We start from the raw sequence: 27,999 nt of genomic DNA, 5'->3' as shown, positions 1-27,999 counted from the left end.
GAAGAAGGAAGCTGAACTCCGTCACAGCACTTGGTTTATTTTGCTCCGGTGTTGTGTGGTTTGCTACATCAAATAGCCATTCCGTCTCTTGTCTAGTTTCGTCAAATTCCACCCACGTTTTTTTGTTTGTTGGGGGGGTGGGGGGTGGGGATTGTCTTAACGGAGTAGAGGTAAGGTGTATTCGAGATACAACAATTGCACAATTCGTTGTTGAACCGAGACACTATCTGTGAAACAAGGGGCCTGCACAGGCACCCGTTGGCGATAACAGCCACAATGAGCTCGGAGCAGCAGAGCGACAGCGTGGACCCGGACGAGTCGCAGGACACGTCCAGCAGCCGGGTGTCGGACAAGGAACAGGGCCCGCAGACAGATGATTCCGCCGATGAAGGCAAGACACCGGCGCGTCCTCCGCAGAGCAGCCGAGAGGAGAGTAGTCTTCACCCGGGAAGCTCCAGGGCGGATTCTGCAGCCGCGCAGGACAATCCCCGGTGTCAGCCGAATGTACAAGGCGCCCCGGGGCAAGGGAGGGGTACCTCTATGGCTGGCCCTGGTTCGGTTGAGAGTAGCTCCAACAGCCTGTTCTCCATGCTACAGAGCAGGACTATAAGGAGAGGGCTGTTCGTGGATCCATCTAGAGATAACTTTCGGACAATGACGAACTTGTATTCTTCCATGAGTCCGGCTGCAGACTCGGTCAATCTCAGTACCCAAACTCATGGCGCAGTGTTCAATTTGGAATACTCCCCCGACGGGTAAGGACAGGATGAAAATGGATGTTAAGTGTTTGTTCATTTTTAGACATAAGTTTTATCCATATTTGTGCAAAATGGTAATAGGAAAGCTAAAGTTGTATGATCAGGTGTCACAATCCACAGACAGACCTTTTACATTACACAAGTTGACCTAGGTGAGGTATTTTATTAGGATCCCCATTAGTTGTTGCAAAAGCAGCAGCTACTCTTCCTGGGGTCCAAACAGAACACAATCCAGACTGGGCCTGTCGTTGTGACCTTCTATCTCACCAATCCCCAGGTCTGTCCTGACAGTGGCCTGTGAGCAGACAGAGGTTCTCCTGTTCGATCCCATCTCTTCCAAGCACATCAAGACCCTGGTGGAGGCCCATGAAGACTGTGTCAATAACATCAGGTACCATAGATGTGTTCTCTGCCCCAGTATCTGGGCGTTGGGAGATGCCGACGATGAGTATGTCGTGTCTCCTCTCAAACGCCCTGGGAAACTCCCGTTACACAGCTCTGCAAGCTTTACGTCAAAATATGTTAGTTATTTACCAAATATAGAGTTTTGCTGAGCGACTACGATCATTTATGATATCCTTCCAAAGAATGGCTAAGTAAAAATGTACAAGCATACAAAAATGTGCCTATTCAGCACAACAGCAATCAATCATTACTGCCAGGCAGAGGTCAGAAGTCAGGCATTTTTGACATAACACTTGCAGAGCTGTCTAGTGGGAGTCTGGGTGTTACTTACCCTACATTATTCATCTCATATGCATATGTATATACTGTACTCTATATCATCGACTGCATCCTTATGTAATACATGTATCACTAGCCACTTTAATTATGCCACTTTGTTTACATATTCATCTCATATGTATATACTGTACTCGATACCATCTACTGTATCTTGCCTATGCTGCTCTGTACCATCACTCATTCATATATCTTTATGTACATATTCTTTATCCCCTTACTCTGTGTATAAGACAGTAGATTAGGAATTGTTAGTTAGATTACTTGTTGGTTATTACTGCATTGTCGGAACTAGAAGCACAAGCATTTCGCTACACTCGCATTAACATCTGCTAACCATGTGTATGTGACAAATAAATTTGATTTGATTTGAGTCTGGGTGGGAGTCTGGGTGGGACTCTGGGTGGGAGTCTGGGTGGGAGTCTGGGTGGGAGTGGGAGTCTGGGTGGGAGTGGGAGTCTGGGTGGGAGTCTGGGTGGGAGTGGGAGTCTGGGTGGGAGTCTGGGTGGGAGTCTGGAGTGGGAGTCTGGTCTAGTGGGAGTCTGGGTGGGAGTGGGAGTCTGGGTATCCAGCCCTTGTCTACTGGTTATCCAGCCCTTGTCTGGGTGGGAGTCTTGTCTACTAGTTGGGGAGTCTGGGTGGGAGTCTGGGTGGGAGTGGGAGTCTGGGTGGGAGTCTGGGTGGGCCTTGAAGTTATGGAGCCCTTGTCACTAGTTATCATACTCATTGATGAGCCCTTGTCTACTAGTTACGCCCCAGATACTGGTTTCTCTATCCCAGCCTTTCTCAAACCTTTCTCAGCTACATCCAGTCTACTAGTATCCAGCCCTTGTAGTTTCCAACTCTTCCAGAGTTATCCACCCTTGTCAACTTGTCAGCCCTTGTCTAGTTATCCAGCCCTTGTCTTCTAGTTATCCAGCCCTTGTCTACTAGTTATCCAGCCCTTGTCTACTAGTTATCCAGCCCTTGTCTACTAGTTATCCAGCCCTTGTCTACTAGTTATCCAGCCCTTGTCTACTAGTTATCCAGCCCTTGTACTAGTTCAGGGCTACAAAACTGCGAAAATGTTATCCAGCCAAGGAAAGGTTTTGTCTTCTACTGGTGGGTGTCCAATCTCTTGTCTTCTACTGGTTATCCAGCCCTGGACCAGAGTCTTCTACTGGTTATCCAGCCCTTGTCTTCTACTGGTTATCCAGCCCTTGTCTTCTACTGGTTATCCAGCCCTTGTCTTCTACTGGTTATCCAGTCTGTCCTCCTTGTCTGTCTCCTGTCTGTTATCCAGCCCTTGTCTTCTACTGGTTATCCAGCCCTTGTCTTCTACTGGTTATCCAGCCCTTGTCTTCTACTGGTTATCCAGCCCTTGTCTTCTACTGGTTATCCAGCCCTCCTGTCTGTCCTCCTGTCTACTGGTTATCCAGCCCTTGTCTACTAGTTATCCAGCCCTTGTCTACTAGTTCAGGGCTACAAAACAATTGTCGAAAATGAATGTCTGGGTCCCTGTCTGTCCAAGGTCTGTCCTCCTGTCTGTTTGTAATTGTTCCTCCTGTCTGTCTGTCATCAGGTCTGTCCTCCTAGTCTGTCTGTCTGTCCCCCTGTCTGTCTCCTGGTCCAAGGCTTGTTCCTGTCTGTCCTCCTGTCTGTCTGATGCTCTGTCTTGAGTCCTCCTGGTCTGTCCTCACACTGTCCCTGGACCAGAGATACTGTCTGCTGTTCCCTGTCCTCCTGTCTGTCCTCCTGTCTGTCCTCCTGTCTGTCCTCCTGTCTGTCCTCCTGTCTGTCTGTCTGTCTGTCCTCCTGTCTGTCTCCTGTCTGTCCTCCTGTCTGTCTGTCCTCCTGTCTGTCTGTCCTCCTGTCTGTCTGTCCTCCTGTCTGTCTGGTCTGTCTGTAGTCTCCTAGGTCTGCTCCAGCTCTGATACATGGCTCCTATATCTGTATCTAGACTGCTATGACATCCTGCTGTTTATTTTTTTCTTCCACCTTTATTTGTCCAGGTAGACTGTCTGTCACCTTTATTTAACCTCCTGTCTGTCTGTCCACCTGTCTGTTTCCTCCTGTCTGTCTGTCCTATAACCTGGTCCTGTCTGTCTGATCTGTCTTTATTTAACCAGGTCTGTCCGCCTGATCACCTTTATATAACCTCCTAGACTGTCTGATCTCCTTTATTTAACCAGGTAGACTGTCCAGATCACCTTTATTTAACCAGGTAGTCCAGATCACCTTTATATAACCAGGTAGACGCCAGATCACCTTTATTTAACCAGGTAGACGCCAGATCACCTTTATTTAACCAGGTAGACGCCAGATCACCTTTATTTAACCAGGTAGACGCCAGATCACCTTTATTTAACCAGGTAGACGCCAGATCACCTTTATTTAACCAGGTAGACGCCAGATCACCTTTATTTAACCAGGTAGACGCCAGATCACCTTTATTTAACCAGGTAGACGCCAGATCACCTTTATTTAACCAGGTAGACGCCAGTTGAGAACAATTTCTCACTGCGACCTGGCCAAGATGAAGCAAAGCAGTGTGACACAAACAACAACACAGAGTTACACATGGGTGTAAACAAACGTACATTCAATAATATTGTAGAAAAGTCTATATACAGTGTGTGCAAATGGTGTGAGGAGGTAAGGCAATAAATAGGCCAATAGTAGCGAAGAAATTACAATTTAGCAAATGAACACTGGAGTGATAGATGAGCAGATGATGATGAGCAAGTAGAGATACTGGTGTGCAAAAGAGTTTAAAAAAAAAGTAAATAAAAACAATATGGGGACGAGGTAGGTAGATAGGACGGGCTATTTACAGATGGACTATGAACAGCTGCAGCGATCGGTTAGCTGCTCAGAAAGCTGATGTTTAAAGTTGGTGAGGGAAATATGTCTCCAACTTAAGCGATTTTTATTCGTTCCAGTCATTGGCAGCAGAGAACTCTAAGGAAAGGCGGCCAAGGGAGGTGTTTGCTTTGGGAATGACCAGTGAAATATTCCTGCTGGAGCGCGTGCTACGGGTGGGTGCTGCGGACTGAGCTTTACCTAGCAAAGACTTATAGATGACCTGGAGCCAGTGGGTTTGGTGACGAATATGTAGCGAGGGCCAGCCGACGAGGGCATACAGGTCACAGTGGTGGGTGGTATATGGGGCTTTGGTGAAAAACGGACGGCACTGTGATAGACTGCATCCAGTTTGCTGAGTAGAGTGTTGGAGGCTATTTTGTAAATGACATTGCCGAAGTCAAGGGTCGGTAGGAGGGTATGTTTGGCAGCATGAGTGAAGGAGGCTTTGTTGCAAAATAGGAAGCTGATTCTAGATTTAATTTTGGATTGGAGATGCTTAACTTCTTGAAACTCCCCATCCCGGATCCGGGTTTGTGACTAAAGCCTCAGGCTCATTAGCATAACGCAACGTTAACGATTTCTGAAAATCGCAAATAAAATGAAAATAATGCGTCTGCTCTCAAGCTTAGCCTTTTCTTAACAACACTGTCATCTCAGATTTTCAAAATATGCTTTTGAACCATAGAAATTGACTAATTTGTGTAAGAGTATGCAAAGCTAGCATAGCATTTTGAGTAGCATTTGACGCAACATTTTCACAAAAACCAGATAACCAAATAAATAAAATCATTTACCTTTGAAGAGCTTCTGATGTTTTCAATGAGGAGACTCTCAGTTACATACCAAATGCGTAGTTTTTCCTGAAAGCGTCTGTGTGTAGGAGAAATCGTTCCGTTTTCTACATTGCGTCTGGCTTGAAACGAACCGAAAATTCAGTCACCTACAACGTAAAACTTTTTCCGGATTAACTACATAATATCGGAAACATGGCAAACGTTGTTTGGAATCAATCCTCAAGGTGTTTTTTCACATATCTCTTCATTGATATGCAGTTTGTGAAGCTTGCTTTCCTCTCTGTATCGCATGGAAAAATACTGGCAGGTGGGTTTTGCGCACCAATTTGACCTGGCGCAGTGGGTTTGGTGACGAATATGTAGCGAGGGCCAGCCGACGAGGGCATACACCGGGCGGACACCTGGTAAATGTGGTCTCTTATGGTCAATCTTCCAATGATCTGCCCACAAATACGTCACAATGCTGCAGACACCTTGGGGAAATGACAGAAAGGGTTGACTCATCTCAGCATTCACAGCCATATAAGGAGACAATGGAAAACAGAGCCTCAAAAATCCTTGTCATTTCCTGGATGCCATCTCATCTTGGTTTTGCCTGAAGCTCACGTTCTAGGGCACGCACAGAGAATATCTTGGTATTTCTGGACACGTCAGAGTGTTTTCTTTCGAATGGTATCAATTATATGCATAGTCGAGCATCTTTTTGTGACAAAATATCTTGTTTAAAACGGGAACGTTTTTCATCCAAAAATGAAATAGCGCCCCCATAGATGTAAGAGGTTAATATGAGTCTGGAAGGAGAGTTTTTACAGTCTAGCCAGACACCTAAGTATTTGTAGTTGTCCACATATTCTAAGTCAGAACCGTCCAGAGTAGTGATGCTAGTCGGGCGGGCAGGTGCGGGCAGCGATTGGTTGAAGAGCATGCATTTAGTTTTACTAGTGTTTTAAGAGCAGTTGGAGGCCACGGAAGGAGAGTTGTATGGCATTGAAGCTCGTCTGGAGGTTAGTTAACACAATGTCCAAAGAAGGGCCAGAAGTATACAGAATGGTGTCGACTGCGTAGAGGTGGATCAGAGAATCCCCAGCAGCAAGAGCAACATCATTGATATATTCAGAGAAAAGAGTCGGCCCGAGAATTGAACCCTGTGGCACCCCCATAGACTGCCAGAGGCATGGACAACTGGCCCTCCTATTTGACACACTGAACTCTATCTGAGAAGTAGTTGGTGATCCAGGCGTGGCATTTGAGAAACGAGGGCTATTGAGTCTGTCAATCACCGTATTCTTATTGGCAGTGTCGAAAGCCTTGGCCTGGTCAGTGAAGACTGCTGCACAGTATTGTCTTTTACCGATGGCGGTTATGATATCGTTTAGTACCTTGAGCGTGGCTGAGGTGCACCCGTGACCAGCTCGGAAACTGGATTGCATAGATGAGAAGGTACGGTGGGATTCAAAATGGTCGGTAATCTGTTTGTTAACTTGGCTTTCGAAGACTTTAGAAAGGCAGGGAATCTCGGACGATACGAAAGAGAGGTTGAACAGACTAGTAATAGGGGTTGCAACAATGGCGGCGGATAGTTTTAGAAAGAGAGGGTCCAGATTGTCTAGCCCAGCTGATTTGTGCGGGTCCAGGTTTTGCAGCTCTTTCAGAACATCTGTTATCTGGATTTGGGTGAAGGAGAAGCTGGGGAGGCTCGGGTAAGTAGCTGCGGGGGGGTGGGTGCGGAGCTGTTGGCCGGAGTTGGGGTAGCCAGGAGGAAAGCATGGGCAGCCGTAGAGAAATGCTTTTTGAAATTCTCAATTATAGTGGAATTATTGGTGGTGAGTGTTTCCTAGCCTCAGAGCAGTGGGCAGCTGGGAGGAGGTGCTCTTATTCTCCATGGACTTTACAGTGTCCCAGAACTTTTTGTAATTAGTGCTACAGGATTCAACTTTCGTTTTGAAAAAGCTAGCCTTAGCTTTCCTAACTGCCTGTGTATATTGGTTCCTGACTTCCCTGAAAGTTGCATCACGGGGATATTTGATGCTAATTCAGAATGCCACAGGATGTTTTTGTGCTGGTCAAGGGCAGTCAAGTCTGGAGTGAATCATGGGCTGTTCAAAGTTCTACATGTTTTTGAATTGGGCATGCTTATTTAAGATGGTGAGGAAAGCACTTTTAAAGAATAACCAGGCATCCTCTACTGATGGGATGAGGTCAAAATCCTTCCAGGATACCCGGGCCATGTTGATTAGAAAGGCCTGCTCGCAGAAGTGTTTTAGGGAACGTTTGACAGTGATGAGAGGTGGTCGTTTGACCGCGGACCAATAACGGATACAGGCAATGAGCCAGTGATCGCTGAGATCCTGATTGAAAACAGCAGAGGTGGATTTGGAGGGCAAGTTGGTCAGGGTAATATCTATGAGGGTGCCCATGTTTATGGATTTAGGGTTGTACCTGGTAGGTTCCTTGATAATTTGTGTGAGATTGAGGGCATCTAGCTTAGATTGTAGGACTGCCGGGATGATAAGCATATCCCAGTTTAGGTCACCTAACAGAACGAACTCTGAAGATAGATGGGGAGCAATTAATTTGCATATGTCTCATGGTTCGGCCTACATGTCTATCTCAATGAATTCAAGCTTGATTCCTCTCTTGCGTCTGTTTCAAAACTCATTAGACGATAAGGTCCGAGGGGAGGGACCCTGGACCATCTCCTCCAATACGATAGAGAAGGTGGCAAGGACTTAGGAAGCAAGGAAACACCTACGTACGCTATTGTTATTATAATGTATGTTCTGCTCGTCTCTACAGGTTTCTGGACAACCGTTTGTTTGCCACATGTTCTGATGACACCACCATAGCTCTGTGGGACCTGAGGAAGCTCAACTCTAAAGTGTGCTCTCTGCACGGTCACGCCAGCTGGGTCAAGAACATAGAGTACGACACCAACACACGGCTCCTTGTCACCTCTGGCTTTGACGGAAACGTCATCACCTGGGACACCAACAGGTGTGTGTGTGTCAATGCGTATACACGTTTCCACTACAGCATGTTTAATTAGTAAGTTGACTTTCAGAATAATGTTTTGATTTCACTTTAGAATAACACAGTAAGGTTGTTTTCTGTCTACGTTGAGCTCAGTGTCATCTGTCAGTGTTAGGCTGGTGTTATCGGCCGGTGTTATCGGTCAATGTTATCGGTGCCAGGCCGGTGCTATCTGTCGGTGCCAGGCCGGTGCTATCTGTCGGTGCCAGGCCGGTGCTATCTGTCGGTGCCAGGCCGGTGCTATCTGTCGGTGCCAGGCCGGTGCTATCTGTCGGTGCCAGGCCGGTGCTATCTGTCGGTGCCAGGCCGGTGCTATCTGTCGGTGCCAGGCCGGCGCTATCTGTCGGTGCCAGGCCGGCGCTGTCTGTCGGTGCCAGGCCGGCGCTGTCTGTCGGTGCCAGGCCGGTGCTATCTGTCGGTGCCAGGCCGGCGCTATCTGTCGGTGCCAGGCCGGCGCTATCTGTCGGTGCCAGGCCGGCGCTATCTGTCGGTGCCAGGCGGCGGTGTCTATCTGTCGGTGCCAGGCCGGGTGCTATCTGTCGGTGCCAGGCCGGCGCTGTCTGTCGGTGCCAGGCCGGCGGTGCGGTGCCAGGCCGGCGCCCGGTGCCGCCGGCGCGCTGCCGGTCTGTCGGTGCCAGGCCCGCGTGCCGGTGCCAGGCCGGCGCTGTCTGTCGGTGCCAGGCGCTATGTGCCGGTGCCAGGCCGGCGCTATCTGTCGGTGAAAGGCCGGGTAGGCCGGTGCTATCTGCCGGTGTTATCGGTGAAAGGCCGGTGTTTGCACAACAGCCAGCCTGAGGCTGTGTCACAAATGGCATGCTATTCTCAATATAGTGTACTACCATAGGTTTCTGGTCAAAAGGAGTGCACTATTTAGGGAATATGGTGGGTGCCATTTAGGATGCAGCCCCTGACTCTTCTTCTCCTCTTACAGAGGATGGCTGACTCTTCTTCAGAGGACCCTTCTTCTCTCCTCTTACAGAGGATGGCTGACCTTCTTCTCCTCTTACAGAGGATCTCTTCTTCTCTCCTCTGCCTGTAGGTTTACAGAGGATGGCTGACTCTTCTTCTCTCCTCTGCCTGTAGGTTTACAGAGGATGGCTGACCCTTCTCCTCTCCTCTTACAGAGGATGGCTGACCCTTCTTCTCTCCTCTGCCTGTAGGTTTACAGAGGATGGCTGACCCTTCTTCTCCTCTGCCTGTAGGTTTACAGAGGATTACAGAGGATGGCTGACTCTTCTTCTCCTCTGCCTGTAGGTTTACAGAGGATGGCTGACTTCTTCTTCTCTTACAGAGGATGGCTGACCCTTCTCCTCTCCTCTGCCTGTAGGTTTACAGAGGATGGCTGACTCTTCTTCTCTGCCTGTAGGTTTACAGAGGATGGCTGACCCTTCTTTCTCCTCTGCCTGTAGGTTTACAGAGGATGGCTGACTCTTCTCCTCTCCTCTGCCTGTAGGTTTACAGAGGATGGCTGACTCTACTTCTCTCCTCTGCCTGTAGGTTTACAGAGGATGGCTGACCCTTCTTCTCTTACAGAGGATGGCTGACCCTTCTCCTCTCCTCTGCCTGTAGGTTTACAGAGGATGGCTGACTCCTTCTCCTGACTCTTCTCTCTCCTCTAGGTTTACAGAGGATGGCTGACCCTTCTTCTCTCCTCTGCCTGTAGGTTTACAGAGGATGGCTGACTCTTCTCCTCTCCTCTGCCTGTAGGTTTACAGAGGATGGCTGACTCTACTTCTCTCCTCTGCCTGTAGGTTTACAGAGGATGGCTGACCCTCTCTCCTCTGCCTGTAGGTTTACAGAGGATGGCTGACCCTTCTTCTCTCCTCTGCCTGTAGGTTTACAGAGGATGGCTGACCCTTTCTCTCCTCTGCCTGTAGGTTTACAGAGGATGGCTGACCCTTCTCCTCCTGCCTGTAGGTTTACAGAGGATGGCTGACCTTCTTCTCTCTCTGCCTGTAGGTTTACAGAGGATGGCTGACCCTTCTTCTCTCTCTGCCTGTAGGTTTACAGAGGATGGCTGACTCTTCTTCTCTCCTCTGCCTGTAGGTTTACAGAGGGTGGCTGACTCTTCTTCTCTCCTCTGCCTGTAGGTTTACAGAGGATGGCTGACTCTTCTTCTCTCCTCTGCCTGTAGGTTTACAGAGGATGGCTGACTCTTCTTCTCTCCTCTGCCTGTAGGTTTACAGAGGATGGCTGACTCTTCTTCTCTCCTCTGCCTGTAGGTTTACAGAGGATGGCTGACCCTTCTTCTCTCCTCTGCCTGTAGGTTTACAGAGGGTGGCTGACCCTTCTTCTCTCCTCTGCCTGTAGGTTTACAGAGGATGGCTGACCCTTCTTCTCTCCTCTGCCTGTAGGTTTACAGAGGATGGCTGACAGAGGATGGCTTCTTCTCTCCTCTGCCTGTAGGTTTACAGAGGATGGCTGACCTTCTTCTCTCCTCTGCCTGTAGGTTTACAGAGGATGGCTGACTCTTCTTCTCTCCTCTGCCTGTAGGTTTACAGAGGATGGCTGACTCTTCTCCTCTCCTCTGCCTGTAGGTTTACAGAGGATGGCTGACTCTCCTCTCCTCTCTTACAGAGGATCTTCTCCTCTCCTCTGCCTGTAGGTTTACAGAGGATGGCTGACCCTTCTCTCTCCTCTGCCTGTAGGTTTACAGAGGATGGCTGACCCTTCTTCTCTCCTCTGCCTGTAGGTTTACAGAGGATGGCTGACTCTTCTTCTCTCCTCTGCCTGTAGGTTTACAGAGGGTGGCTGACTTCTTCTCTCCTCTGCCTGTAGGTTTACAGAGGATGGCTGACTCTTCTTCTCTCCTCTGCCTGTAGGTTTACAGAGGATGGCTGACTCTTCTTCTCTCCTCTGCCTGTAGGTTTACAGAGGATGGCTGACTCTTCTTCTCTCCTCTGCCTGTAGGTTTACAGAGGATGGCTGACTCTTCTTTCTCCTCTGCCTGTAGGTTTACAGAGGATGGCTGACTCTTCTTCTCTCCTCTGCCTGTAGGTTTACAGAGGATGGCTGACCCTTCTCTCCTCTGCCTGTAGGTTTACAGAGGATGGCTGACTCTTCTTCTCTCCTCTGCCTGTAGGTTTACAGAGGATGGCTGACTCTTCTTCTCTCCTCTGCCTGTAGGTTTACAGAGGATGGCTGACTGCCTGTAGGTTTCAGAGGATGGCTCTCTCCTCTGCCTGTAGGTTTACAGAGGATGGCTGACTCTTCTTCTCTCCTGTAGGTTTACAGAGGATGGCTGACTCTTTCTTCTCTGCCTAGGTTTGCAGGTTTACAGAGGATGGCTGACTCTTCTCCTCTGCTGTAGGTTTACAGAGGATGGCTGACTCTTCTCCTCTGCCTGTAGGTTTACAGAGGATGGCTGACTCTTCTTCTCTGCCTGTAGGTTTACAGAGGATGGCTGACCCTGTAGGTTTCTTCTCTCCTCTGCCTGTAGGTTTACAGAGGATGGCTGACTCTTCTCCTCTGCCTGTAGGTTTACAGAGGATGGCTGACTCTTCTCCTCTGCCTGTAGGTTTACAGAGGATGGCTGACTCTTCTTCTCTGCCTGTAGGTTTACAGAGGATGGCTGACTCTTCTCCTCTGCCTGTAGGTTTACAGAGGATGGCTGCCCCCACAAGAAGTTCTTCCACACGCGCTACCTGATGAGAATGCGTCTGACTCCAGACTGTTCCAAGATGTTGATCTCCACGTCGTCTGGCTACCTGCTGATCCTTCACGACCTGGACCTCACACAGTCCCTGGAGGTGGGCAGCTACCGTATGCTGCGGGCCAGACGCACCCCCCTCAGCTCAGGTGAGACCATGTGACTGCACCACCCCACCCTCACCCCCTCAGCTCAGGTGAGACCCCCCCCCCCCCCACCCCCCCATCATCACCTCTCACAGCTCAGGTGAGGTGCTGCATCACCCCCCAACCCCATCATTATCACCTCAGGTGATTTATTGTGAATCTGTCTCTAGATGGCTCAGCGTCTGCGTCGAGGTCAAGTGGAGCTCCTCGACAGGGTAACGACTCCAGCAAGATCCACCCTCACAGAGAAGGTCAGTTAGAGGCATGCTGGGCTTACTTCGGACACAAGTCCTATTGTAGAACAACCATTCAGACACAAGCTATTAGATAGAGGGAATAAACACCTAATGAACTCCACCAACGGAGTGGAGCAAAGACCAGGGACTGGATTCACAAAACGTTAATTATGGAAAAAAAAAAGTTTATTAGATAGTTTTGTAAGTGCACTTACAAAACTAAGTGCACTTACAAAACTAAGTGCACTTACAAAACTAAGTGCACTTACAAAACTATCTTATAAACTTATTTTGACATTAGTGACGCCCTTGAAACCAATTAATAAACCTATTTTGACATTAGTGACGCCCTTGAAACCAATTAATAAACATATGTGACAATGATGATAGGATTTAATATAATAATTAACTATAATAAAGTGTTGATTTTTCTATTTTATTACATTTATTTATCTGCTTTATGTCTCAAAATTATATATATTTTTTTGGCTTGCGAACCCTTTATGCACAAAAAAACAAATGCAATTTTTTCTCATACATTATAGCCATCAGACTAGCTATATCAAAAACAAAATGGATAACCAAGGAAATAAACAAAAAACTGGAGCAAACAAGAGGTTGAAGTGATGGTGGAGGAAATGGCAGCCAGGAAAAGGTTGTTGTTGAGGAGACTTGTTAACTGAAGGGGTCACTGCAGAGACCAGAAAGAGAGGACGGGCGAGAGTGGCTCTGCCGTCGAGGGCAAAGGACCGTATGGCAACAAAAATGAAACGTCCCTTTTTCAGGACCCTGTCTTTCAAAGATAGTCAGGAAAAATCCAAGTAACTTCACAGATCTTCATTGTAAAGGGTTTAAACACTGTTTCCCATACTTGTTCAATGAACCACAAATAATTAATGAACATGCACCTGTGGAACGGTCGTTAAGACACTAACAGCTTACAGACGGTAGGCAATTAAGGTCACAGTTATGAAAACGTAGGACACTAAAGAGGCCTTTCTACTGACTGAAAAAACACAAAAAGAAAGATGCCCAGGGTCCCTGCTCATCTGTGTGAATGGGCCTTAGGCATGCTCCAAGGAGGCCTGAGGACTGCAGATGTGGCCAGTGCAATAAATTGCAATGTCCATACTGTGAGACGCCTAAGACAGCGCTACAGGGAGACAGGAAGGACAGCTGATCGCCCTCGCAGTGGCAGACCAAGTGTAACAACACCTGCACAGGATCGGTACATCTGAACATCACACCTTTGGGACAGGTACAGGATGGCAACAACAACTGCTACACCAGGAATGCACAATCCCTCCATCAGTGCTCAGACTGTCCGCAATAGGCTGAGAGAGGCTGGACAGAAGGCTTGTAGGCCTGTTGCAAGGCAGGTCCTCACCAGACATCACCGGCAACAACATCGCCTATGGCCACAAATCCACCGTCACTGGACCAGACAGGACTGGCAAAAAGTGCTCTTCACTGACGAGTCGCGGTTTTGTCTCACCAGGGGTGATGGTCGGATTCGCATTTATCGTTGAAGAAATGAGCTTTACACTGAGGCCTGTACTCTGGAGCGGGATCGATTTGGAGATGGAGGGTCCGTCGTGGTCGGTGTGTCACAGCATTATCGGACTGAGCTTGTTGTCATTGCAGGCAATCTCAACGCTGTGCGTTACAGGGAAGACATCCTCCTCCCTCATGTGGTACCCTTCCTGCAGGCTCATCCTGACATGACCCACCAGCATGACAATGCCCTCAGCCATGCTGCTCGTTCTGTGTGTGATTTCCTGCAAGACAGGAATGTCAGTGTTCTGCCATGGCCACCGAAGAACCCAGATCTCAATCCCATTGTGTAGGGCCATTCCCCCCTCCAGAAATGTCTGGGAACTTGCAGGTCCCTTGGTGGAAGAGTGGGGTAACATCTCACAGCAAGAACTGGCAAATCTGGTGCAGTCCATGAGGAGGAGATGCACTGCAATACCTAATGCAGCTGGTGGCCACACCAGATACTGACTGTTACTTTTGATTTTGTCGCACCCCCCCCCCCGCTCTTTTTCATGGACATATTTTTCCGTAACACCGTAACATGACAGCAAAATGGACACCGTAACATGACAGCAAAATGGACACCGTAACATGACAGCAAAATGGATGCAGGGAACGTGACAAATATACTCAAAACAGGCAAATGTTTACTGGTTGCTCAGGAGGGAAAGAGAAAGTCAGATGTGTGGAAGACATTTGACTTAGTTGTGGAAACTACTGGAGATCCAGACAAAGGAGGGTAAATGAGCAGGCCTCCAGCTCCATGGTGGTTCTACAAGGCTGCTATAAGGAGGAGATCCGTGGAGCTGCGTGGATACTGTGTGACGAACAGGTGTCGTTTACAATTGTATTTTTCTGTCCAGTTTGGAACAGTGTAAACAACAACAATAAATAAATATATATGTGATACCAGTCCGTTCTCACGAAAAAACAAAGTGCAAAGCCTTTATTACACCAAATCAAGAGATTAAAGACAGCCGAATCGGTGAAATTACTTTATCCAACATTTTGCCATTACATGAGGATCAGAGCTCCACGTAATAATTATTATTAACCTAATACTCTATTTATATAATATTATTAACAAACAGGCAACAGAAGTAACATCTGTCTTTCTGTTGATTATAAATGGATCATTTATAAAGCCAGGCACGCTGAACAGTTGATTATATATGGATCATTTATAAAACCAGGCACGCTGAACAGTTGATTATATATGGGTCATTTATAAAACCAGGCAGTTGATTATATACGCTGAACAGTTGATTATATATGGATCATTTATAAAACCAGGCACGCTGAACAGTTGATTATATATGGATCATTTATGAACAGTTGATTATATATGGATCATTTATAAAACCAGGCACGCTGAACAGTTGATTATATATGGATCATTTATAAAACCAGGCATGAACAGTTGATTATATATGGATCATTTATAAAACCAGGCACGTTGAACAGTTGATTATATATGGATCATTTATAAAACCAGGCACGCTGAACAGTTGATTTATATGGATATTTATATGAACAGTTGATATATATGGATCATTTATAAAACCAGGCACGCTGAACAGTTGATTATATATGGATCATTTATAAAACCAGGCACGCTGAACAGTTGATTATATATGGATCATTTATAAAACCAGGCACGCTGAACAGTTGATTATATATGGATCATTTATAAAACCAGGCACGCTGAACAGTTGATTATATATGGATCATTTATAAAACCAAAACGCTGAACAGTTGATTATATATGGATCAGGCACGCTGAACAGTTGATTTATATGGACATGATTTATAAAACCATGGATGAACAGTTGATTATATATGGATCATTTATAAAACCAGGCACGCTGAACAGTTGGATCATTTATAAAACCAGGCACGCTATATATATATATATGGATCATTTATAAAACCAGGCACGCTGAACAGTTGATTATATATGGATCATTTATAAAACCAGGCACGTTGAACAGTTGATTATATATGGATCATTTATATACGCTGAACAGTTGATTATATATGGATCATTTATAAAACCAGGCACGCTGAACAGTTGATTATATATGGATCATTTATAAAACCAGGCACGCTGAACAGTTGATTATATATGGATCATTTATACGATCATTTATAAAACCAGGCACGCTGAACAGTTGATTATATATGGATCATTTATAAAACCAGGCACGCTGAACAGTTGATTATATATGGATCATTTATAAAAAACGCTGAACAGTTGATTATATATGGATCATTTATAAAACGCACGTTGAACAGTTGATTATATATGGATGAACAGTTGATTATATATTATTTAAAACCAGCACGCTGAACAGTTGATTATATATGGATCATTTATGAACAGTTGATTTATTATTGGATATATAAACCAGGGCTGAACAGTTGATTATATATGGGTTGAACAGTTGATTATATATGGATCATTTATAAAACCAGGCACGCTGAACAGTTGATTATATATGGATCATTTATAAAACCAGGCACGCTGAACAGTTGATTATATATGGATCATTTATAAAACCAGGCACGTTGAACAGTTGATTATATATGGATCATTTATAAAACCAGGCACGCTGAACAGTTGATTATATATGGATCATTTATAAAACCAGGCATGGATCATTTATAAAACCAGGCACGTTGAACAGTTGATTATATATGGATCATTTATAAAACCAGGCACGTTGAACAGTTGATTATATATGGATCATTTATAAAACCAGGCACGCTGAACAGTTGATTATATATGGATCATTTATAAAACCAGGCACGCTGAACAGTTGATTATATATATATGGATGAACAGTTGATTATAATGGATCATTTATAAAACCAGGCACGCTGAACAGTTGATTATATATGGATCATTTATAAAACCAGGCACGCTGAACAGTTGATTATATATGGATCATTTATTGAACAGTTGATTATATATGGATCATTTATAAAACTGAACATGGATCATTTATAAAACCAGCGCTGAACAGTTGATTATATATGGATCATTTATGAACACGTTGAACAGTTGATTATATATGGATCATTTATATGATTATATAGATCATTTATTTATACGCTGAACAGTTGATTATATATGGATCATTTATAAAACCAGGCACTGAACAGTTGATTATATATGGATCATTTATAAAACCAGGCACGCTGAACAGTTGATTATATTGGATCATTTATATGAACAGTTGATTATATATGGATCATTTATAAAAACCAGGCACGTTGAACAGTTGATTATATATGGATCATTTATAAAAACACGTTGAACAGTTGATTATATATGGATCATTTATAAAACCAGGCACGCTGAACAGTTGATTATATATGGATCATTTATAAAACAGGCACGTTGAACAGTTGATTATATATGGATCATTTATAAAACCAGGCACGCTGAACAGTTGATTATATATGGATCATTTATAAAACCAGGCACGTTGAACAGTTGATTATATATGGATCATTTATAAAACCAGGCACGCTGAACAGTTGATTATATATGGATCATTTTACCAGGCAAACAGTTGATTATATATGGATCATTTATAAAACCAGGCACGCTGAACAGTTGATTATATATGGATCATTTATAAAACCAGGCACGCTGAACAGTTGATTATATATGGATCATTTATAAAACCAGGCAGTTGATTATATATAGTATGGACGTGGATCATTTTTGAACAGTTGATTATATATGGATCATTTATAAAACCAGGCACGTTGAACAGTTGATTATATATGGATCATTTATAATATGGATCATTTATAAAACCACGTTGAACAGTTGATTATATATGGATCATTTATAAAACCAGGCACGCTGAACAGTTGATATATATATGATTATATATGGATCATTTATAAAACCAGGATGAACATTATATATGGATCATTTATAAAACCAGGCACGCTGAACAGTTGATTATATATGAACACGTTGAACAGTTGATTATATATGGATCATTTATAAAACCAGGCACGTTGAACAGTTGATTATATATGGATCATTTATAAAACCAGGCACGCTGAACAGTTGATTATATATGGATCATTTATAAAACCAGGCACGCTGAACAGTTGATTATATATGGATCATTTATAAAACCAGGCACGCTGAACAGTTGATTATATATGGATCATTTATAAAACCAGGCACGCTGAACAGTTGATTATATATGGATCATTTATAAAAAACCAGGCACGTTGAACAGTTGATTATATATGGAACGTTGAACAGTTGATTATATATGGATCATTTATAAAACCAGGCACGCTGAACAGTTGATTATATATGGATCATTTATAAAACCAGGCACGTTGAACAGTTGATTATATATGGATCATTTATAAAACCAGGCACGCTGAACAGTTGATTATATATGGATCATTTATAAAACCAGGCACGCTGAACAGTTGATTATATATGGATCATTTATAAAACCAGGCACGCTGAACAGTTGATTATATATGGATCATTTATAAAAAACCAGGATCACGCTGAACAGTTGATTATATATGGATCATTTATAAAACCAGGCACGTTGAACAGTTGATTATATATGGATCATTTATAAAACCAGGCACGCTGAACAGTTGATTATATATGGATCATTTATAAAACCAGGCACGCTGAACAGTTGATTATATATGGATCATTTATAAAACCAGGCACGCTGAACAGTTGATTATATATGGATCATTTATAAAACCAAACTGAACAGTTGATTATATATGGATCATTTATAAAACCAGGCACGCTGAACAGTTGATTATATATGGATCATTTATAAAACCAGGCACGCTGAACAGTTGATTATATATGGCTGAACAGTTGATTATATATGGATCATTTATAAAACCAGGCACGCTGAACAGTTGATTATATATGGATCATTTATAAAACCAGGCACGAACTGATCATTTATAAAAACAGTTGATTATATATGGATCATTTATAAAACCAGGCACGCTGAACAGTTGATTATATATGGATCATTTATAAAACCAGGCATTTATAAAACAGCTGAACAGTTGATTATATATGCACATATATATATTATTATATATGGATCATTTATAAAAAACCAGGCACGCTGAACAGTTGATTATATATGGATCATTTATAAAACCAGGCACGCTGAACAGTTGATTATATATGGATCATTTATAAAACCAGGCACGTTGAACAGTTGATTATATATGGATCATTTATAAAACCAGGCACGTTGAACAGTTGATTATATATGGATCATTTATAAAAACAGTTGAACAGTTGATTATATATATATATATGGATCATTTATAAAGCCAGGCACGCTGAACAGTTGATTATATATGGATCATTTATAAAACCAGGCACGTTGAACAGTTGATTATATAACGTTGAACAGTTGATTATATTGGATCATTTATAAAACCAGGCACGCTGAACAGTTGATTATATGGATCATTTAACGTTGAACAGTTGATTATATATGGATCATTTATAAAACCAGGCACGCTGAACAGTTGATTATATATGGATCATTTATAAAACCAGGCACGCTGAACAGTTGTTGATTATATATGGATCATTTATAAAACCAGGCACGTTGAACGATCAGTTGATTATATATGGATCATTTATTGAACAGTTGATTATATATGGATCATTTATAAAACCAGGCACGCTGATTATTGATTATATATGGATCATTTATAAAACCAGGCACGCTGAACAGTTGATTATATATGGATCATTTATAAAACCAGGCACGTTGAACAGTTGATTATATATGGATCATTTATAAAACCAGGCACGTTGAACAGTTGGATCATTGGGATCCATGAACAGTTATAAACCAGGCACGCTGAACAGTTGATTATATATGGATCATTTATAAAACCAGGCACCTGAACAGTTGATTATATATGGATGAACAGTTGATTATATATGGATCATAAAACCAGGCACGCTGAACATGGATCATTTATAAAACCAGGCACTGAACAGTTGATTATATATGGATCATTTATAAAACCAGGCACGCTGAACAGTTGATTATATATGGATCATTTATAAAACCAGGCACGCTGAACAGTTGATTATATATGGATCATTTATAAAACCAGGCTGAACTGAACAGTTGATTATATATGGATCATTTATAAAACCAGGCACGCTGAACAGTTGATTATATATGGATCATTTATAAAACCAGGCACGCTGAACAGTTGATTATAGTCCTCATAAGGTTTCTACTGTAAAGGGCTGTTTCCTCGTCTCTGCTGCCTCCGCCGCCGTTCCCAAGCTGCTGGTGAACTTTGCTACTATGCACATGACGAAGAGAAAGGTGCCAATTCTACGCTGGAATGGATCACAACCCAGACGGCGACGGTATCCAACGGAGAAAGCCATTTGTTATCGGCCTCCGCATTTATTAGCGTTGCACCGTTGTTCTTACGTAATGTAAATATATGCAATTTCAGTATCACTTGTCTTAGAGTGATGGGCTGTGCCTTCCCCGCGGCCTCCGCAATGGATCAGTCCACTGAGACGGGAGCCAATCGGCCTCCGCAATGGATCAGTCCACTGAGACGGGAGCCAATCGGCCTCCGCAATGGATCAGTCCACTGAGATGGGAGCCAATCGGCCTCCGCAATGGATCAGTCCACTGAGACGGGAGCCAATCGGCCTCCGCAATGGATCAGTCCACTGAGATGGGAGCCAATCGGCCTCCGCAATGGAACAGCCCTAGTTGACTGTCAGCGTGTAACGCTGTGTTGACTGTCAGCGTGTAATGCTGTGTTGACTGTCAGCGTGTGACGTTGTGTTGACTGTCAGCGTGTCACGTTGTGTTGACTGTCAGCGTGTCACGTTGTGTTGACTGTCAGCGTGTAATGCTGTGTTGACTGTCAGCGTGTGACGTTGTGTTGACTGTCAGCGTGTCACGTTGTGTTGACTGTCAGCGTGTAATGCTGTGTTGACTGTCAGCGTGTGACGTTGTGTTGACTGTCGGCGTGTCACGTTGTGTTGACTGTCAGCGTGTCACGTTGTGTTGACTGTCAGCGTTAACGTTGTTGACTGTCAGCGTGTCCGTTGTGTTGACTGTCATGACTGTAAGTAATGTGTCATGTGTTGACTGTCGGCGTGTCACGTTGTGTTGACTGTCATGTAATTGACTGTCAGCGTGTCACGTTGTGTTGACTGTCAGCGTGTCACGTTGTGTTGACTGTCACCGTGTCACGTTGTGTTGACTGTCAGCGTGTCACGTTGTGTTGACTGTCAGCGTGTGACGTTGTGTTGACTGTCAGCGTGTCACGTTGTGTTGACTGTCAGCGTGTCACGTTGTGTTATTTTCCCCCCTCTATGTTAAGTAATGTGATGTGTTAACTGAGGCTTTGACGGCCATGTAATTGACCAGCCAAATGACAGCGGTCACAGCAATGACAGCGGTCACAGCAATGACAGCGGTCACAGCAATGACAGCGGTCACAGCAATGACAGCGGTCACAGCAATGACTGTTTTACCCATATGTTCTCCTGCTGACTGTGTGCTGCCATAGAAATAGATGGAGTAGAACGGGTGTTTGTTTTTTTATTCGTTATGACTGTCTCTACACATAACTAACCTCCACGGTTAGGAGGTCATTGTGCCAGCCCTCGTGTTAACTTCATGTTGCTGCCCCTCTTCCCTCTCCCAGGTCTCTCCCCCAGGAATAGTTTGGAGGTGTTGACTCCAGAGATCCCAGGAGAGAGGGACAGGGGGAACTGCATCACCTCTCTCCAGCTTCACCCTAAAGGCTGGGCTGCCCTCATACGCTGCTCCTCCAACATGGATGACCAGGAGGTGAGTCACCTGACCCCCCAAAACCCCCAGGAGGTAACTTTCACCACACTGCACCCCGACATCTACACACACCTCTCCCCTACATCTACACACACCTCTCCCCTACATCTACACACACCTCTCCCCTACATCTACACACACCTCTCCCCTACATCTACACACACCTCTCCCCTACATCTACACACACCCTCCCCTCCCCTCTACACACACATCTACATCACACACCTCTCCCCTACATCTACACACACCTCTCCCCTACATCTACACACACCTCTCCCCTACATCTACACACACCTCTCCCCGACATCTACACACACCCTACATCTACATCACACACCTCTCCCCCCTACACACATCGACACACACACCTCTCCCCTACACACATCTACACCACACACCTCTCCCCGACATCTACACACACCTCTCCCCGACATCTACACACACCTCTCCCCGACATCTACACACACCTCTCCCCGACATCTACACACACCTCTCCCCGACATCTACACACACCTCTCCCCTACATCTACACACATTTCACTTTTCTTATATTAAGCAAAGCAGATGGCATGATTTTTTTTTTTTTTTTTTAATTTACAAATAAACAGGGGCACGCTCCAACCCTCAGACATCATTTACAAACTAAGCATTTGTGTCCACCAGATCAGAGACAGTAGGGATGACCAGGGATGTTCTCTGTTTAGTGAGTCCTCCAGATCAGAGGCAGTAGGGATGACCAGGGATGTTCTCTGTTTAGTGAGTCCTCCAGATCAGAGACAGTAGGTGTGACCAGGGATGTTCTCTGTTTAGTGAGTCCTCCAGATCAGAGACAGTAGGGATGACCAGGGATGTTCTCTGTTTAGTGAGTCCTCCAGATCAGAGGCAGTAGGGATGACCAGGGATGGAGTCCTGTTCAGGGATGTTCTCTGTTTAGTGAGTCCTCCAGATCAGAGACAGTAGGGATGACCAGGGATGTTCTCTGTTTAGTGAGTCCTCCAGATCAGAGGCAGTAGGGGTGACCAGGGATGTTCTCTGTTTAGTGAGAGCTCCAGGTCAGAGGCAGTAGGGATGACCAGGGATGTTCTCTGTTTAGTGAGTCCTCCAGATCAGAGACAGTAGGGGTGACCAGGGATGTTCTCTGTTTAGTGAGTCCTCCAGATCAGAGACAGTAGGGATGACCAGGGATGTTCTCTGTTTAGTGAGTCCTCCAGATCAGAGACAGTAGGGATGACCAGGGATGTTCTCTGTTTAGTGAGTCCTCCAGATCAGAGGCAGTAGGGATGACCAGGGATGTTCTCTGTTTAGTGAGTCCTCCAGATCAGAGGCAGTAGGGATGACCAGGGATGTTCTCTGTTTAGTGAGTCCTCCAGATCAGAGACAGTAGGGATGACCAGGGATGTTCTCTTGATAAGTTTGTGAATTGGACCAATTTCCTGTCCTGCTGAACATTAAAAATGTAACTAATACTTTTGAGTGTCAGGGACTCCGGTGTAAAAAGTACTTTTATTTTCTTTTGGAATGTAAAAGTAGGGAAAAATATAAATGGTAAAGTACAGATATCCCCCAAAAACTACTGAAGTAGTACTTTAAAGTATCTTTACGCCACTGAATATCCCTTTGAGGTAGAGTTATTAATCACACTTTGGACGGTGGTCGAGTTACAGTTTGACTTAAATCTAGTCAAATCTATGGTAAGACCTGAAAATGGTTGTCTTAACAATGATCAACAACCAATTTGACAGAGTTTCAACAATTTAAAAAATGAAAAACAGTAATTGGTAAATGTTTCACAATCCAGGTGTGGAAATCTCTTAAAGAAACCCAGAAAGACTCTATTTTCGCTGCCAAAAGGGGCTTGACAGAGTAATGACTGAGCTGTGTGAATACTTGTGTAAATTCTATATTTCTGGATTTCGTTTTCAATAAATTTGCTAACATTTCTAAAAACAAACAGGTTTTCACTGTCATTATGTGTAGATGGGTGAGTTTTAGAACTCAGGCTGTAACAACAGAATGTGGTATCAGTCAAGGGGTGTGAATACTTCCTGAAGGCTCTGTATCTCCACCTTGCCCTTTGATTGGCTCAGTGGACGTTTCATTATTGCTTGTACCAATCAAATCCTCTCAGATCTCCACAAGGGCTTTGGGGTCCATTTAAGATTTTCACTTGGACATGCTCTGTCTGGCAGCATTGATGAGCAGGTTAACGTTTAGTCTCTAACCCTCTTCTGTTTCTCCACTCTTCTTCTGTCTTCCTGTTACCCTCCCTCTCTTCTCCTCCCTCCCTCTCTCTTCTCCAACTCCCTCCTTTCTCTCCTCTTCCTCCCCTATTCCTCTGTCCTTCCCCTTCACTCCATGCCTCCCTCCCCCTCTCTCCTCTCCAGTGGACATGTGTGTATGAGTTCCAGGATGGCTCCCCTACACGTCCCCCCGTCTCCCCGCGCTGCTCTCTACGTCTGACCCACTACATCGAGGAGGCTAACGTGGGGAGGGGCTACATCAAGGAGTTGTGCTTCAGTCCTGACGGGCGGCTCATCTGCTCCCCCTATGGGTAGGGAGTATTATGGCATCTGCTCCCCCTACTGGTAGGGAGTATTATGGCATCCGCTCCCCCTATGGGTAGGGAGTATTATGGCATCTGCTCCCCCTACTGGTAGAGAGTATTATGGCATCTGCTCCCCCTACTGGTAGGGAGTATTATGGCATCTGCTCCCCCTACTGGTAGAGAGAATTATGACATCTGCTCCCCCTACTGGTAGAGAGTATTATGGCATCTGCTGTCCCTACGGGTAGAGAGAATTATGGCATCTGCTCCCCCTACTGGTAGAGAGAATTATGACATCTGCTCCCTCTACGGATAGAGAGAATTATGGCATCTGCTCCCCCTACTGGTAGAGAGAATTATGGCATCTGCTCCCCCTACTGGTAGAGAGTATTATGACATCTGCTGTCCCTACTGGTAGAGAGTATTATGGCATCTGCTGTCCCTACTGGTAGAGAGAATTATGACATCTGCTGTCCCTACTGGTAGAGAGAATTATGACATCTGCTGTCCCTACTGGTAGAGAGAATTATGACATCTGCTGTCCCTACTGGTAGAGAGAATTATGGCATCTGCTCCCCCTACTGGTAGAGAGAATTATGACATCTGCTGTCCCTACTGGTAGAGAGAATTATGACATCTGCTCCTCCTACTGGTAGAGAGAATTATGACATCTGCTCCTCCTACTGGTAGAGAGAATTATGACATCTGCTCCTCCTACTGGTAGAGAGAATTATGACATCTGCTCCTCCTACTGGTAGAGAGAATTATGACATCTGCTCCTCCTACTGGTAGAGAGAATTATGACATCTGCTGTCCCTACGGGTAGAGAGAATTATGACATCTGCTGTCCCTACTGGTAGAGAGAATTATGACATCTGTTGTCCCTACTGCTAGAGAGAATTATGGCATCTGCTGTCCCTACTGGTAGAGAGAATTATGACATCTGCTGTCCCTACTGGTAGAGAGAATTATGACATCTGCTGTCCCTACGGGTAGAGAGTATTATGACATCTGCTGTCCCTACTGGTAGAGAGAATTATGGCATCTGCTGTCCCTACTGGTAGAGAGAATTATGACATCTGCTCCCCCTACTGGTAGAGAGAATTATGACATCTGCTCCCTCTACTGGTAGAGAGAATTATGACATCTGCTCCCCCTACGGGTAGGGAGAATTATGGCATCTGCTGTCCCTACGGGTAGAGAGAATTATGGCATCTGCTGTCCCTACGGGTAGAGAGAATTATGGTTTCTACTCCGCTATTACTATATATATATATATATAGCTAGCTAGCTAGCTAGCTAGCTAGCTAGCTAGCTCTTGGTTGAACAAGTGATAGGAGCCCGAAGAGAAGAAACCTGAAGATACAGGCCCAAATCCACCCCTTGTGGAAATCGGTATGGTAAAACATCTACCTAGCCTATCAGAGGGCAAGGTGCACTTATTGTCATATTGCTTAGCCTATAAAATCTCCGATCTCCACGAGTGTGTCGGGATTGGCGTCTATTTGGAGCTCGGACACAGTTTTCCACCTTTGTAATCAAGTATTGTCCCAGCAGGTACGGAGTACGACTGCTGTCCTTCGACGAGAACTGTATGGAGCTGTCTGACTGCCTTCCCGTCCAGACCAGCTGTCTCCGAGAGGTGCGGTCCATCTACTCCCACAGTGATGTGGTCCTCACCACCAAGTTCTCCCCAACCCACTGCCAGCTGGCGTCAGGCTGTCTCAGTGGCCGCGTCGCCTTATACCAGCCCAGGTTCTAACAGCGGGGCTGTCCCAAATGCACCCCCTATTCCCTATGGGCTCTGGTCAAAAGTAGTGCACTATTTTAGGGAATAGGGTGCCATTTTTTGGGGGGACACTCTGGTAATCAAGGAGACCTTAATTCATTAGGCGCCAAACGGAAGAAACCGGAAACGAAGGGACTACCTTGAACATGGTTTTGCTACCGTCATACCCCGATGCAATGGGCACCAACCTTTTCTGAGTCAAGAACACTTTGGCAAAAGCCGAGCTCAACCGCCACAATGTTTATTTAAAAAAATGTAACATTAACCTAATAAAAAGTTACATTTTCACAGCATATTGTCTCTATGGCTTGATCTGGCTGCATTGTTCTCACACCATATCACATCTCCCAACTCAAGCTTTGATGAGAACATAGATCAGTCGTGTAGCACTTGCTGAGCAGAAACTCTGAAATGATTATCCTTCTGATTGTACTGGATTTATGGTATCTGATGGTTTCAAGACAACTGGTGGCTCTGGGGGGGGTTCAAATCATGATGTGGTGTGGGGGGGACAAGGTCAAATCATGATGTGGGGGGGGCAAGGTCAAATCAATGTGTAGGGGGGGGTTCAAATCATGAAGGGGGACAAGGTCAAATCGTGGTGTGGTGGGGGGTCAAATCATGATGTGGTGTGGGAGGGGGATAAGGTCAATTCATGATGTGGGGGGGACAAGGTCAAATCAATGTGTGTGGGGGGAGACAAGGTCAAATCATGATGTGGTGTGGGGGGGGAAGGTCAAATCATGATGTGGTGTGGGGGGGGAAGGTCAAATCATGATGTGGTGTGGGGGGGGACAAGGGCAAATCATGATGTGGAGGAGGGGAGGTCAAATCACAATGTCTGTGATCTCCAGGTCGTGAAGTCGGAGCTCGAGAAAGACGTCCGAGTTTCTGATTTGGAGTTCTGAGTTGGGTGACCGTTCAAAGATATTTTTTCACAGTCAGATCTCGTTTTTTTCCTGAGTTTCCAGTTGTATTCAATGCACTTAAATCGTAAGTCAGAGATTTCCGAGTTCCAAGTTGTTTTGATCACAGCATTTGTCTCAGTGGGAGGGAGACCGCAGCAGATGGTCCACCTCTCATGGTCCCTGCTCTCTCCTTTCCTCCGGTGAGACCGACCAGAGAGAGGGGACACCCGTCTTCTACCTGATGGCCTTTCCTCCAGTGAGACCGGCCAGAGAGAGGGGACACCCGTCTTCTACCTGATGGCCTCCAGTGAGACCGACCAGAGAGAGGGGACACCCGTCTTCTACCTGATGGCCTTTCCTCCAGTGAGACTGACCAGAGAGAGGGGACACCCGTCTTCTACCTGATGGCCTCCGGTGAGACCGGCCAGAGAGAGGGGACACCCGTCTTCTACCTGATGGCCTCCGGTGAGGCCGACCAGAGAGAGGGGACACCCGTCTTCTACCTGATGGCCTCCGGTGAGGCCGACCAGAGAGAGGGGACACCCGTCTTCTACCTGATGGCCTCCGGTGAGACTGACCAGAGAGAGGGGACACCCGTCTTCTACCTGATGGCCTCCGGTGAGACCGGCCAGAGAGAGGGGACACCCGTCTTCTACCTGATGGCCTCCGGTGAGACCGGCCAGAGAGAGGGGACACCCGTCTTCTACCTGATGGCCTCCGGTGAGGCCGACCAGAGAGAGGGGACACCCGTCTTCTACCTGATGGCCTCCGGTGAGACCGGCCAGAGAGAGGGGACACCCGTCTTCTACCTGATGGCCTTTCCTCCAGTGAGACTGACCAGAGAGAGGGGACACCCGTCTTCTACCTGATGGCCTCCGGTGAGACCGGCCAGAGAGAGGGGACACCCGTCTTCTACCTGATGGCCTCCGGTGAGGCCGACCAGAGAGAGGGGACACCCGTCTTCTACCTGATGGCCTCCTGTGAGACTGACCAGAGAGAGGGGACACCCGTCTTCTACCTGATGGCCTTTCCTCGGGTGAGACTGACCAGAGAGAGGGGACACCCGTCTTCCACCTGATGGCCTCCAGTCGCACCTCATCTTCCTCAGGCATAAATTCATGTTGTTCCTATGACCAG

At 45.6% G+C, this 27,999-nt stretch overlaps 1 protein-coding gene across 4 annotated transcripts; it reads left to right on the top strand.

Moving 5' to 3' along the window:
- Positions 1–6: 6 nt before the first annotated feature.
- On the top strand, positions 7–26,247 carry wdr32 (WD repeat domain 32). 4 transcript variants are annotated; one of them, XM_064965077.1, is made up of 8 exons: positions 7–755; positions 1,036–1,149; positions 7,934–8,131; positions 11,763–11,965; positions 12,133–12,213; positions 21,475–21,620; positions 24,005–24,171; positions 25,723–26,247. In XM_064965077.1, the coding sequence occupies exons 1-8, from the start codon at positions 277–279 to the stop codon at positions 25,925–25,927; spliced, it is 1,593 nt and encodes a 530-aa protein (XP_064821149.1). In that variant the 5' UTR covers positions 7–276; the 3' UTR covers positions 25,928–26,247. The 4 variants fall into 4 exon arrangements, with proteins under 4 accessions (XP_064821149.1, XP_064821148.1, XP_064821147.1 ...); XM_064965076.1 differs by having other exon boundaries at positions 25,720–26,247; XM_064965075.1 differs by having other exon boundaries at positions 21,475–21,653.
- Positions 26,248–27,999: the final 1,752 nt, after the last annotated feature.

The sequence above is a fragment of the Oncorhynchus masou genome, unplaced genomic scaffold, assembly GCF_036934945.1.
Source record: "Oncorhynchus masou masou isolate Uvic2021 unplaced genomic scaffold, UVic_Omas_1.1 unplaced_scaffold_625, whole genome shotgun sequence".
NCBI classification, from domain to species: domain Eukaryota; kingdom Metazoa; phylum Chordata; class Actinopteri; order Salmoniformes; family Salmonidae; genus Oncorhynchus; species Oncorhynchus masou.
The sequence above is the reverse complement of the archived record's forward strand: the minus strand, read 5'-3'. Positions and strand labels throughout refer to the sequence as shown.

Bases quoted from the DNA above. Each gene is read 5' to 3' on its own strand.
- wdr32 (XM_064965073.1), top strand. From the start codon at position 277: ATGAGCTCGGAGCAGCAGAGCGACAGCGTGGACCCGGACGAGTCGCAG. The intron at 1,150-7,933 runs GTACCATAGATG...TCGTCTCTACAG, and splicing joins GACTGTGTCAATAACATCAG to GTTTCTGGACAACCGTTTGT. The intron at 24,172-25,719 runs GTAGGGAGTATT...GTATTGTCCCAG, and splicing joins CTCATCTGCTCCCCCTATGG to CAGGTACGGAGTACGACTGC.